This window comes from Notothenia coriiceps, unplaced genomic scaffold (genome assembly GCF_000735185.1).
Source record: "Notothenia coriiceps isolate Sejong01 unplaced genomic scaffold, NC01 NC01_scaffold00031858, whole genome shotgun sequence".
Lineage (NCBI taxonomy): Eukaryota > Metazoa > Chordata > Actinopteri > Perciformes > Nototheniidae > Notothenia > Notothenia coriiceps.
Window position 1 is genome coordinate 1 of NW_011364559.1, and position 14,885 is coordinate 14,885.

The 14,885-nt window shown below is 36.2% G+C and overlaps 1 protein-coding gene across 4 annotated transcripts; it reads left to right on the top strand.

Moving 5' to 3' along the window:
* Window positions 1-7,492: 7,492 nt before the first annotated feature.
* On the top strand, window positions 7,493-12,433 carry LOC104960487 (periostin-like). 4 transcript variants are annotated; one of them, XM_010788555.1, is made up of 13 exons: window positions 7,493-7,674; window positions 7,894-8,030; window positions 8,212-8,342; window positions 8,437-8,567; window positions 8,763-8,865; window positions 8,955-9,022; window positions 9,359-9,404; window positions 9,508-9,537; window positions 9,953-10,222; window positions 10,307-10,354; window positions 10,773-10,838; window positions 10,928-10,966; window positions 11,633-12,433. In XM_010788555.1, the coding sequence occupies exons 1-13, from the start codon at window positions 7,534-7,536 to the stop codon at window positions 11,659-11,661; spliced, it is 1,239 nt and encodes a 412-aa protein (XP_010786857.1). In that variant the 5' UTR covers window positions 7,493-7,533; the 3' UTR covers window positions 11,662-12,433. The 4 variants fall into 4 exon arrangements, with proteins under 4 accessions (XP_010786857.1, XP_010786858.1, XP_010786860.1 ...); XM_010788556.1 differs by having other exon boundaries at window positions 10,931-10,966; XM_010788558.1 differs by having other exon boundaries at window positions 9,953-10,066.
* Window positions 12,434-14,885: the final 2,452 nt, after the last annotated feature.

Below are 14,885 nucleotides of genomic sequence, written 5' to 3' on the forward strand. Positions count from 1 at the left end.
CCACTGCACCCTCTCTAATCTCAGATGCACCCTGAGTCATTTTGTTCTGGAACCGGGCCTGCGTTCAGCATAAGTTACAATGGAGATCTAGCCCGCTAAGAAGTGAACCAGCGTCGTAGGACCGGAAACCTAGAGTTTTCCCTGAAGTTAGCTCGCTAAGCGAAAATCCGGCTTCATCGTACAGGCCTCAGGTCTCTGATCTGTTTATCGGGTTTCTGAATCATATGACAATCTAAAACAAATTGTAATTTCTTTCCCCATAAGAATGATTACTGGATTACTAAGAACAAGGGGAGTAGAGAGCGAAGAAAGACTTCAAGCACTGCTTGTGATTTTCTATGCTTCTTTCAAATTCTGTGAAAAGTTGCCAGAATAAAAAAACAACAACCTCAAAACCAATCACTCTAGCGAATCAAAATAGAAGATTTGCACATGAATACAAAAAGTTTACAAGTTAAACTTAAAAAAATATGTTGAATATGTTGAAAATGTAACTAGAGTTTAGCAGAGTTTGGTTATGCACACTCTTATATAAATATAAAATGATATAAAGTAATAATAACAGATTTAGATGCAACTTAATATTTACAGTTGTAATTAGAAAAAGGTCTTCACACCATGTTATTGAGATACAGTATGTCTCTGTGAGACCTACAGTGTACAGTTTTGTAGATCATCTTGTAGTTTCACTTAAATTATCTATCAATACAGATTAGCTTGACTGAATAGATGACTATCTAAACTGCAGAGGGCACCAAATCCTATGCCAAAATGGAAGAGCTGATGAGAAATGGAAATAGTGAAAAAGAGTTGTGGTTACACTACTGTGGGTTCAAGTTCATCAACAAATGTTATAACCCTCGTAAATTAAGCATTTTGACCGAACATGGAAATGATTACGCCAAAATCTTGGCATAAATGTGCCACTAATGAACCTTTAATTGCCAGCATATGTGCATTAATCAGAAGCTGAAGGCATTAAAAGTCAAATAAACATGTATAATACCAAGAAGTTACTTTTCAGAATCTTTATTGTTTCAGTTTTATTGTTTTGTCTGCTGCCAGTTTCAGCTGAGTCCAGAAGCTCTCCATGAGCCTGAAGGCATGTGAAGAAGAAACGGTCTCATCACCAGTTTGACAGATCCTCAGCATAAATCCTACACAGACACCACGGCAACCGAGAGGCCCGGCTGGACACGCTCTGAACACATGAGGAGCTAATACGTTACAGCCCATGAGCATCCTGTTCAAGTAGGTCATACCAGCGCCACATAGATAGTCTATAGAGTCATGGCGCTGGGTCATACCAAATGGCATTTTTTAGTTCTATCACAAACTAAACACGCTATTATGTCTTTACAATTTGGGGGATCATTATTTGGTCAGGACCATGTTACCTATTGTAATACAAATACAATATAAATACATCCATTGATAATACACACTGAAATACTTTTAACTATTCATTTTATTATTTTTCTGTAATAAGTTAAGTAGCTCTTGTGCATAAACATTGTTTGTTTTATTATACATCGGGGAGGTATTGACTATACTGAAATATACTGCATATTTTTGTATTGTTGACCCTTTCTCTTTTTGCAAACTGAAACTCCATGGGAAAGTAGAATATTTACTATGGTTCTTTACGGTGAGCTCAACAACACCAAATGTCTTGCACTCAAACAGGCTGAATATACTCATCTACTGTCTTTCATGTATCTTTACTATATGAGAAACATATGTGATCTTCATTTTCTTTAAGGCTGATATCTTTGAAATCAATAGAATCAGATGTGGTTTGTTCAGAGCAACAACATTTTCAAGATGACAACAAAATGATGACTAAGGCTTTTATCACTTTGAAAGAAAGCCAGGACAGCCACTAGTGATAGTAACAAGTTGACACCATGCCCGCTTTATCTGTTGTTGATTTTTGTTTGTCGTTTTATTATCGTTCTTCATCAACAGTTGCCACTCGTAAAGAAGCCACAGTAAGATTTGATTTAACCGAATCCAGCCTGTCAGCACTCTTTGTACAGAGTGAGCTTGATTGTTTCAGTACTCACTGAAAGGAATGATAACACAAAGAATAATGAGGAGTAATAACTAACCAAGACTCAAACCATATACATTTTCTTAGTGAAAGAAAAATACGAAGCAGAATAACATCAACAATTGTTTATTGGCTTAATTGATATTAAGCTTTTTAAGAATTTTTAAATTAATTTGTATCTTAAAAGCTTCGTTTTTGGATGTTTGTTTCATAAATGACACATTTACATGTTTTTATAATTAACATTTGCTCCATTTAAATCCCATAAAACATTGTGCCCTGCAGAAAATCACAAATAGTTCAGCTCTAATATCAACTATTGAGAGGTGTGTATGTATAATTAGTACCATAAATACAAACTAGAGAGAATGAGAATTGAAAAGATAAATACAAATAATTGCTTTCTTTCTGTCTTTGTATCAGATGAGGTCACCTCTAATTCATATTGCCAGTACTAACTTATTCCACATAACCTTGTGGGAAGATAAAAGTTACCATTTTGCTCGGATGTGTTGTAAGGATGAGGGTAAAATCAGCTATCTCCATAACAAAGAAGATGTGTCCGCAATGCCATCTGAAGTTGAATACCAAGACATAGCAGGGACAAAGTCTACAGATGTTGAAATCAACATAGAGCAATGCATGTTGCACCAGATTACAATATCCTAACAAATGTATGAAAACAATTAATTCCATGTGTTTCATGTTAGTGACATACACTGATTTATTAAAGGTTGATCAGAACAAGCTATAGCTACAACAAAACAAGAAGGATGCAACCAGGACAGAGAGAAACACCAGACAACACATGAGTCAGATTGAGGCTAAAAACTCACGTTCTTTTCCTACTGAACAAAAACAAATGAACTATGGCAGCTGTGTTCTCTGTCCCACATTTTATTATGATCGAAACACAAATACATATCTCTTATGCAATCCTGATTAAACCCATCTGAATGAATGCCGTTCCTAATGGACATCAGTACTTCAAGTCCCAGTTTCCCCTTACGCTGAGGCTCATATTTAATAAGTTATTATCCCCACAACACATAGAGTGTGGTAACAATAAGTCTTTTACTTTTAAATCCAGGCTGAAGACTTTTCTTTTTGCCGCTGCTTTTAATTTAACTATTCACATCTTAAACTGCACTGTAACTTTAATCCATGTATTTTTTCTTTTAATGTTTCTTTTATTAGCTTTTCTTTTTAATGACTGATTTTAAATGCCATTTTCTTAATGTCTTTAATTTTTTGTAAAGCACTTTGAATTGCCTTGTGTTGAAAGGTGCTATATAAATAAACTTGCCTTGCCTTCAGGGACCAAAATTGTGCTCTGGTTTGAAGAAATGTAGAGCAAGTTCACAACAACTATTCTCATAAACTATGTTAAAAATATTATTCCAGTAGTTGTTCAGTAATTTTGTATTCTGTCAATGTGAAGAATGATACCATTTTTAAGTTAATTATTCTTAGTTTCACAGAGAGAAGCTTTTATTAGAAATGTGAAGACACTCTTATAGATACATACATGTAGTTCGAATAGACGGATGAGAGTAAGATTGAATCAGTAAACTCCAAGTTCTATTCTCTTTTCTAACAAGTGTTCATTGTTCTCAGTTGGTATCCTCAAAACTCATAGTAGCCTGATTTAAAGATTGAAAAATGGTTGGAGCGGGACTGAATCACACTCCCGAGTAAACCTTTCTCTGCCCTATGATTTATGTGAACAGAGATCCTGTTTTTTTCTGACTCCAAGAATCTGCAGAGTCCCGAGGTGAAACAAGGATCTGATATATGGAAAACACACTCTGTCCTCACTTTAACAGCTTTGGTTTAAAGTGGGCTAAATATGGATGGTGGAACAACTAATCTGAAACACTATGACACTAGGAAGGATCAAGTATAATATAACGGAAAACCTCAAGGACAAATACATAAATACAAGCCTTGTCAATAAATCACTCAGCTGTTGAAAAGTTATGAGCTTTACCAGGACTGTAGAGAGTTCTTCCAGGAATCTGACAGCACTGTATGCATGAATGCTCTGCCTCGGGAGACAATTCTGAGATATCTGAGGTCATTTGCACTAAAGGAAGGCATGTTTCCCATAAATCACAACTTAGGGAGGCTGTTGAGTCAGACAAAGTTATGGGGTAAGCAATTATTAGTTCAGTTTGCCCTGTTGCTTCTTGCTTCTTTGTTCTTGTATTTGAATTACCTATTGAAGGGTGTAGAAGCTTCAATGTTGCCTCTGGATGGATCAACAAGGAAATTGTGATTGTGAGGTTGTGGATTACTCTCAGGCTAAAGTACATTAAGTTGTTTTACTGAAGTATAATTGTAGCTAAATTCTAATTTAGATAAGTTGTATCACTCTGTTTATACTTTCAGTCCATGGTGCTGAGTGCACTATAAAGTTTCCTGAGGCCAATAAAATACTTTCTGCACAAATTTTGTGCTTCTGAGTAAAGATCTGTCTTATACCATGTTTGATAAATCCCTAATCAGGAGTATGAGTTGGCTCAAATGTATCTTGCTATATTTGCGTGTTGAATGTTCTGTGTGTGTGAACCTAAAGAGGTCATTGCCTATACATGAAGACTATCAAGGAGAGGAGCTTCACTAATGACAAAGCCAGTGATGGAACATTCACTAACACATGCAAACATCGTTGGTTCTGTTTCCCAAGACAGTAAAATATCATTGGCAGGACAATTTGATGGTAAGGCCAAACATATTGGGTCGGCTACATAAACATCAAGAAAGCCAACAAGCAATCCAAGAGATTGAACAATAAAAAACATATTGAAGGTTTTGCTTGCAATAAATTAGAAAAACCTGTAGTAAACTTTATTTAGCGGCAAAGGTAAATCACTTTTTGTAATTAGTGAATTGTTTTTTGTGTTATGATGCAGAGTGCAGTTTAAATTGGAAAGCAGAAGCCCTTAAAGCGGTTAAACCATTGATATAAAATAACTCAGTTCAAGCATTGCTGAAACCAAGCATCTCTCAGAGAGAACAAAAAATCTATTCTCATCATGACAAGGTAGCTATGTGTGAGTAAATGAGTGTTGGAAAAAACGCATGAACCTGCTGACCTGCTGTGATAACTTGAAATGCATGGTAATACCGTTGCTAAGAATGATGTTTTTTTTACTCCCGTATCAGCATGGAGCATAATACAGAAGTAGGGATTTGTTTCAAGAGATAAGTGCACTAAAGCAAAGTCAGGAAAATAACCTTGTGTCACAATACAGCTTCCAACACAAAGATAAACTTTCCATGTAGGTGTGGCTCTGCTATATTTTCTTATCTTAAGGCTACGACTGATACCATCATTTCTAATTACAGGGTCTGAAAAACATGACAGTTAGAAATGTCATAAATTCTATGTTTGAATACAATGCCAGAAGCTGGAGTTAAAGATTGGCCTCTACACACCTACAAGTCTGTTTTAAAAGTTGTTTTCCATCATCAAATAAACCCTCAAGTTTACCATTAACACTGTGAATCCTAACATTGACAATCTGCTTACATTTTCCATAGAGCTTCAAACACTATTTAATTATCCCCTCCAGACAACACATTTTATTGTACGCGTTGTTACTTCACTTGGACAACTTTGCTGTGCAGAAAGATGTATGTGCAGCATATTAAACCATAAATCGGTGTTCAACTTGATCTGCCGAAGGGGGGAAGTTTCTGCTTTCACCTTAATCTGAGTTCAATGCATGTACATACGAGCAGGATTGTGCGTCATCACAAATAGCTTAGCAGTCAATAAAAGCCCAACATACAATCTACAAAAGGAGTTAACTCAAAGCTTCTGGAGCATACTGAATAGACCGGTGAAGTGAGGGACATCTTTACAACAGTTAGAATTTAGAAATAAGGTAGAAAAGTAGCTTGTTAATTTTACTTTAAAAAAATGTAAAAACATATTAAATGCAACTTGTTATTTAAAGCAGAGTATTATGTCCGCATCCATTTTTAAGCTGTTTCAACTCCCATATGATATTCTGTCCACTGTTTTAACTGAGTGACATGGAGTTGTTATGGACCTTAGCATTACTAGCATGTAGAAATGATAAATAACTAATTGCATAAAACATTGTACAGATGTTGTCACAATTAAGTCTCGCCAGTTTCTTTGAAGCTTGTCTTGAAAAAAGTATTTCTGTGGGATGAAACATGCTTGGCAACATGCATTTATGATGATGGATTTGCTGCAGTACGAAAGACTTATGTCAGGCTTGTCCTTAACAGAATCAAAAGAAAATGTCTTACTTTACAGAGAAAAAAACGTACTCAGAACATGTCACAACAAATCTCCCTTGTGTTAAAGATTTGATTAGTAAGCTTCCATAGAATATTTGATCGTTCACATTTCTGAGTGCAACTGTGAACTTTGCCTCCTTGCATCAGCGAAAAACCACTGAGCCAAGTCTTAGACTATCAGACCATCTATCAAGCTGGACCACTTTCTGATAGAGACGAAACAGCAGGCTGGAATTCTGGACAACAAAAGCACAGGGAATCCCATCTACGTGGCTCGCATAGCTCCCAGAAACTGCTGGAGAAACAGAAGGAAAGGGGAGTGTTGTTGGCTACAAGCTAACTGAAGTTTTATATGCAGCCCGCAATGAACAGGGATAATACTGAGAACCTGTAAATTATATTACTTGTGTAGCCAGGTGCAGTATATCGTTTTAAACATCATTCCTTGAAGTACCATAATTCAGAGTGTCCTTGGCTTCTTACTGTGCATTTGTTCATTAATCCACTCTGAGGAACTCTAACTTTAAAAAGCAACACTGTAAACGTGGATTCCTCCAGATATAAGCAACCACAAGGGACACATTTTTAACATCTGGTTTAGGTCAGAGAATAAATAATTAAGTAACTTTGTTAAAAGTGCCCTATCGCACCTATAAAGTTGGGGGAAATGTGAGGAAAAATAAGTTAGTAAGTAGTTAGAATCAGAATCAGAATACCTTTATTAGTCCCACAGAGGGGACATTTGCAGCGTTACAGCAGGAAAGAGCCACAGACAGCTTAGTGTTGCATATCTTACATGCATTAAAAAAAAAGTACTAAGTTATAATATAATAAACAAACAACACAACAATATGCTAAAAAAGTACTAACTTATAATATAATAAACAATATGCTAAAAAAAGATAAAAACTAAAAAAGTTACATAGTTACAAAAAAAACAAATCAAATCTACAAATCTTACAAGTTAGTTAGAATTCATGCAGCTGAGGCCAAAATATTCAAACTTTATAACCAAGCTCCAACAATGAATTAACCTACATTGGCCTCAGCTGCATGAATTCTAACTAACTTGTAAGATTTGTAGATTTGATNGAAAAAAATTCTGTAAAGGAAATCTATTAATAATATTATTATTATTATAAATCTAATAAATATATTTTATAGAAAATATAAAACAATTGATTTCCTTTACAGATGAGGTGATGTCGATGGATCAAAGTCTGCTCAGAATTATCCTGGAGAACCACATCTTGAAGAGTAAGGTCGTCTTGGGACAGCTGTTTAACGGTCAGCAGCTGGAAACTATTGGAGGAAGATTTCTGAGGGTCTTCATCTATCGCTCGGTGCGTCTCCTTTTAAGTTGTGCCCAAAAATTGTTGCTGGGTCTCACGAAACACAACCTACATTCACTCCATCTATAAATTACATAAGCGTCTTTATTATTATTTATTTATTATTATTATACTTTTTAAGATATTTTACCTGCGATATTTGACGCAATCGTCAGATCTTTGAAACATACTTTAACATTAATACCCTTGACTTGTGGACTATTTCTCCAGGCTGTGTGCATTGAGAATGCGTGTCTAATAAGAGGCAGTAAAGAAGGAAGCAACGGGGCCCTTCATCTCATGAGAACTCTGTTGAAACCAGCGGAAAACACTATGTTTCAGATTCTGACAGAAAACGGAGGGTTCAAGTAAGTACAGAGCATTTATATGGAAAAGTGACTGTGGTAGTCAAATGCAGCATAATTCTCAAACCACATCTTTCTGCATCTTTCCCTAAAACCCACATGGCACATATAGTAATGACAACATGCTGTCCTTAGTGGTTTCTGTAACAGCGTAATAACTGTGTTTTTCTCCTCGTTGCTGCAGGATCTTTTTGTCTCTAATGGAAGATGCTGGCTTAACCGACCTGCTGAAACAGGAGGGAGACTTTACTCTGTTTGCCCCAAGCGACAAAGCTTTTGCTGGCTTGAGCAGCAGTGATTTGTCCTTGTTAAGGAGTATGTCTCTATATAGTCCTTCTATCGTTTAATGTGTTAAACCACAACCACGGAATGCATGTTGCTAGTTTATGGTTTGCCATTTTTTTTTCAGGTGATACCGATGCTCTCAGAACCATCCTTTTGTATCACATCAATAATGGTATCTTCATTGGTGGTGGTTTGGAGTCTGGGGTGACAAACCTTCTGAAGTCCCTTCAGGGCAGCAACCTCAGAGTGATGTTTGTAAGTATTTAGCACAATAAGACCGAACATCTCTTATCTTAAGTCAATTAGTCATATACCTTAAGATCCATTTTCTGGTATTAATGTACTTTGTTGTATCTTTAAGGATGACACTATTAAAATGTGTTTAAATAATTCAGTAAAAGAATAATCATTTCATTTTTTGTTTTACTTGTTTGTAAATGTGTCCTTCAGGCAAACAGCTCAATGCAAGTGAACTCTGTCCTAGTCCCTGAATCTGATATCATGGCCACAAATGGAGTCGTTCACTTTGTCAACCAAGTCTTGTATCCTGCAGGTACAATTTACAAATCAAATGACGCACTCTCTTTTTATTTTACTTTTGTAAAGGCCCAACCATAATTACTGCCCTGTGTTTTCTTTCAGATATCCCTGTTGGCAACCAGGATTGGCTCATGCTATTGAAGAGGCTCATCAGTTACATGCAAATCAAGGTAATAGATTAAGAAATTACTTATTTTTATTAAAGCTGTGAGGCTTATTAAATACAATGTGTAGTTTTCAAAATACAGGTGTTTGTTGTTTTAATTTCTTCTACGGCTGCCAAAATACAATTTATGTAACTCAACATGAATTACAGTACAAGAAAAGAATCAGCTTGAAAACCATCTGTTCAAAGCATCAAGCAGTGGTTTGGAAGCAGGGTGTTATGACTGTGCTCAGCAATTTGTCTTTCACAGGGTAATCAATCACTGAAAATGAGCATGGTCCAACTTGAATCCCTGCTGTTAGTATCATCTGTGGTAAAATATTTCCTTCTTTTTTTGCAGTACATCTCAGGATTCAGATATCAGGAAATCCCCCTTACATTTATGAGTAAGTAGTGCAAATATGATGATTTTGGCTATGAAATACCATATTTGTTTACAGGTATATTCTTCACCGTCATTAATGGCATAATATCTCCTGTCGTTATTAGAGAGGACCGTGACTCGTGTCATCCAAGAAGGTACAGTAGTTATGATTAAAGAGTATAATCATCATGTGATTCCTAGTCAGTACAACACAGTGTATGACAACAAAAAACTGTTCCATGCATAGAATCGGGCAATGAATAGGAAGGCTACTGCCTGTTAACTTGAAACATGTACTGATCAATCACCAACCATTTTCATTATTAATCCGTCTTTTCACACATAGAAACATACAGTATTTGACAGCTGGAGTAGCAATAATCTGAGAGAGAAATAAGAAATCTCTTTTCTGCTTCTGGCTAATTGTGTACCAGTCAGCCATATAAACTGTTTTGAAACACAAACATGAAGCAACATAATTTATGAAAATAAAACAGCAGTGCAAGAATACTATTTAAAATAAATAAATAATAATAATAATAATGAAACATTTCTTCTTTGCTATTATAGTTCCTGATGAAAGGAAAGTTACAAGGATTATCCAAGGGGAGCCCACTATCACCAAGGTTACCAGGGTAATTGAAGGTCAACCGTCCATCACCAAAGTCACAAGGGTCATTGAAGGTCAACCGTCCATCACCAAGGTCACCAGGGTCATTGAAGCTCAACCGTCCATCACCAAGGTCACCAGGGTCATTGAAGGTCAACCGTCCATCACCAAGGTCACCAGGGTCATTGAAGGTCAACCGTCCATCACCAAGGTTACCAGGGTCATTGAAGGTACATATATTTCAGTGAAATCAATACGTCAGTAGTTTTATATCATGTATCATCTAAAAGATTCATGAATGCTGTTGTCTGCAGGCTCTCAGTTCTCAAGCAGCTATGGCACCACCAACATAGCCCTGGAAGGTGAGTGAAACTTAATGAGATTTGAACAGACATGTAAGGATTTAATAGTTTGTTTTTATAAACAATGGGGTTCATTGTCCTAGTTGTGTCACTATAATCATCAATGGTATTCAGGTTCACAGTATTTTAAGTAATTTACTACAAGTAACCCCATAAATAAGGAATAACCACAATAACATTATGCTATGGTTACTAATGGCTGGGTGATTAAATGGAATTGAAATAAATATGTAAATCTCCAGAGGAAACAGCTGGTTATCCATACAGTATGTTAATATACAAGGTGTCTGTCATCATTGCTATATTAAGGCTGAAAAACAACAATGTAACCTGATTCGTTTTTCAAGCAGAACAGAACAAAGCTCTTCTGTATAAAATAATTCGCTTTTACTTTAGAGATGTTTGCTTTTTTCTTCAGGAACTGACATTTCAGGTCTTGCCAACACTGAAGAGGATAGTGATAGACTAGCCAGGATTATCCAAGGTGAGTTTTATTAGTTTGTATAATCTCAGTAATTGGGAAAGAAAAATTCGTAAAATATGTGTGACATATATGTGTGTTTGCCTTTATAGCAGGCAGGACAAGAAAAACTGGTTCTCGGAGAGTTCTAGGTAAAGAAAATGAGCCAGTCCAAAGAAAACAGCTGCAATTTGTAATAAAAGCAGCTTGGAGCTAGTTCAGGCCATTGTGTTGAGTCTGCTGTTTTGTTCACATGGCATATTCCTCTGCATTTATCCAATGCACCCCTTCAGGTGTGTGTACTTAAAGGAATTATTTGACATTTTGGGAAATACACTTAAACTTCTCACTTTTTGGCTGAGATGAGCAGATTGATACCACTTAATGATAATAATCGTCTCATCTAACTTTTGTCAATAAAGCAAATAAGCATATTTTCCAAAATGCCAAACTACTTTTAAGGTAAATGTTGGCTGCTATCTCTTTTGCTGCCATGCTTGCCGCCACAACGCTCACGTGAAAGCTATGCTGTGACTTGGTGCTAATGCCCCTGCGGCTGCTGTTCATACTGTAATGCAGTTTATGAATCCCACATCCAATACAGCAAACACTTGTAAGCTCAGTGTCCATACGCTTCTGTATGCGTAAAGATATTGACTCACTTCCCACTCCCTGCGGTGCTGAGCTTATTGTTTCCATTGCGATAGATGACATCAGCGCCTTGATGCCGAGCTTCAATGCAGTTCATATTCAACATTATCATCATTCACTGATTGACTTGTATATATGGTTATATCCTTTACCTTTTTATTTACCAGATGGCACCAGGAGGAGAGCAAGAGACTGAGCATGAACGAATGAGAACGTCGACGTTGTAGAAGAAGAAAGAGACACCAAACCAAGAGGTTGAGATTGTTGTTTTAATACAGGTGAAACACTTAAAATGCCCGTGATTTGAAATATACTGTAGAAGGTATAATTGCCAAAAACAAACCTTTTCTCGTAAACAATGTAATGGTGCATTGAATGTATATCTATTTTGAGTGTGCTATGTCTAATAAAAAGTTCAGGATATGTAAGTGTGTGTTAAATGTTGGCATTGCTTTAGGGGTAAAAAGCGAATTAAGATAACAATACGAATGTTTTACATCCAAGCCATTAGAGTAGCTATAAAAAACATTTCAGTTCTAAACCTCTCTGTTTCTTTGCCAGAGGAGACGGTCAAAGCAAGTTGATTTTACTAGCTGTTTGGGAAGATTTATAAATGTCAGCAGAAATGATGTTGTGTCTCAGATTAAAACTGTTACATTCATTGTTTTGTTCCTGAAGTTGGAAGTTGTTTAAGGTTTCATGTAAATGTTGTCTATGCTTGTATCATTAGGATCAATCTATTCAGCTGCAGAGTTTTTTCTTTCCTATTTTTTAAACATTTTCCAATAAAATGCTTTCTTTTATATGAATATGACGATTTGAAAGTTGTATTAGAAGAGATTGTTGTTTGGAGTCATTTCGAATGTACTTGGATGCCCAACAATAGTTCAGAAAAGAGAATCTAAAGTATACAATCTCAATAACATGTCTACATTTTCCAAATAAAAATTCCTTAAATTAGACGCTAACATTTCGGAGCCCGCCTCTTTAATGGGACAGTCATTTTTCTGTTTCTTTAAGAGGAAGCATGGAGGTCAACTTTCGAAAACTTTAAAGATGACATTATATAAGATAAAAATGTATCACCATATAATACAGTATATGGCACATGCATTAAAACACAAACAACTTTGCATAACGTGAAAACAAATCGGCAGGTTTTATGTCATTAGTAATAATTTACAGTGGTTAGATGTTTATCAGAAGAATGAATCATATTTAAGATGTTGTTTTCAACAGCACAGCCAGTTAAAATATTTGCTCAGGAGTTGCAGGGACATTGTGTGAGATGTTGTGCGCAGACATTTGGGACAGCCCCAGCTCCTCTGTTGTCTGGCTCGTGTGCAAAAATCTTCGGTGCTCTTTATGGTTTTTGGATTGAGTAAAAGTGGTAAATATCTAAGGACTCCCAAGAAACAAGCACAAATTCCTGGAGCTCACATCAATACAAATATGGCAAAATGTAAAAGGCATTGTTTTGTTCATCTGTCATTTCAAATAAAAATAATTCACAGTGCAACAACAGGCTTTATTGAGCCATGCAGCTGGTTTCCCACTGCTTGGAGTGATAGTGTTGTTATTTGAATGTTGCTTTAATCAGTAAAACTAAAATGATATGAACCATTCTGTCTGTTCATCCAGTCAGTGGGCCACAGAAAACTAAAGTAGCAACTTGCATACCATCCAAACAAGAAGTACCAACATATTCTGTTATCTTTATTATTTACAATAGCAAAATCCACAGATATGGCAAAAATAGAAGATAATGGCGGCTGTAGGGAGGCAAGACACTCCTGTGGGGATTGGCACATTATTGTAAACTGTAAGTCGCTTTGGATAACTAGTGACATGTAATGTAAAAGAAAGCTGAGGAGTCCTGTTGCAATTGATTCACCCCAAATTCATCATGTATACTTTATGACAGTATGATGATTGAATTACGTTTTATTTTGTAATGCTAGGGTGTGCGCTGGGAATTAAAATAAATAGTCAACCATTTAATGTTCGGTTGTTTAAATGATATTTTCCCTTTTATTAAAGTCGCTTATTTTCACACTATCAGTAACCTTTGCAATGTGTTAACCAGCAGAGTTTGAGTAACTATAGGGAAACTGCTTCAGTTAAAGGTAAACCTTACCGCGTAGAGAGTGAACGCTTTCTTCAGACGGACGCACAGCAGGCTATATTTTATTTAACAACACACGGAAAAATGGAGAAAACATCTGCTAGAGGGATCCTTCTGTTTTTCCACTTAGTTTTCCACACTGTACTAAACAATCAATTATTCAGTCATTTATGAGCCCCGTGCATCACCAACAACTATTCAAATCTCACTTGACAGTTTCCACTGTTCATCACTGTCACCCAGAGGCAGCTGTGAGCTCAACCTAAAGGGAGACCACACATTCATAAACTTTCATTTATTTGTCAAGTGTTGGTTGTTTGTAATTTTCTGACAAGACAATGCATTAATAATTTAGTTTAACTGCCTTCAAAGGGGTGTCAAGCTGTGGTTTTCATACAAGACACAGTTCTTAAAACATGTACTTACTGCTAGATAATGTAATTAGTAATTGATGACTGCATTTTATTTCTCTATTACCAAAACAGACAGAGTAAAGTACAGTCATAAGATAATGTTCCAAAATTAAACAATCATTTAATAAACTCCTGATACAAGTTTTTATTTGAATATAAGAAGTATTGTGAATAGCAAGATGTCCTTGACTTAATACACAAGTGTAATCACATGTGACCTGCAAATGTGGGAGTTCAGGGAAGGTTTCAGTTTGATTTTAATTTGTCCAAATCGTATGAGCATACCAAGAGAATTTCTTGGCCCAGTAAAAGTGTGTATTGCTGAATGCCTTGGATGCAGCTGTGTGAAAGTGGCTCATCATCTGGATGCATCTGGGTCCAGAGTGCTGACATGTTCCTGGCGCAGCGGCTTTGTGTCTTGGATTAGTTTCCACTGAAGTGCCATCATGTATAGACTTGGGCACAATAAAAAATAAATCTGCCCTCATCCACATGAAGATAATCTTTATGCAGCCAAGCAGTAAAGCCAATTAAATTGTACTCGTACTGAAGTGAAGATGGATCAAAAGCTTCCATCTGAGTTGAGTCCTGGGTGACAGTTTCAGGTCAGTGGAGTGTTTCTTGCCTTGCACAACTGCAAAGCCATAACAAGTCATCTGAACCTGAACTTTGAAACGTCTGAGTAACAGATAGAGTATTTGCTTAAATCTGAATCCACTTATTTGTTATTTTGTCACTGAATTATTGCCTCACGGTAGCTATAACTCAATGGACCATTTTTCAAGAGCAAGCTATTCCTGGACACTTTTCTCTTGCTGGATCTCTATAAATCATATAAGAATGACCCCAGTGACCTAGACTAATATTCATACTGAATGGTCA

Coding starts and splice junctions, on each gene's coding strand:
- LOC104960487 (XM_010788555.1), top strand. CDS start 7,534: ATGTCGATGGATCAAAGTCTGCTCAGAATTATCCTGGAGAACCACATC. Junction 8,866..8,954: donor CCAAGTCTTGTATCCTGCAG/GTACAATTTACA, acceptor GTTTTCTTTCAG/ATATCCCTGTTGGCAACCAG. Junction 10,355..10,772: donor CACCAACATAGCCCTGGAAG/GTGAGTGAAACT, acceptor TTTTTTCTTCAG/GAACTGACATTTCAGGTCTT.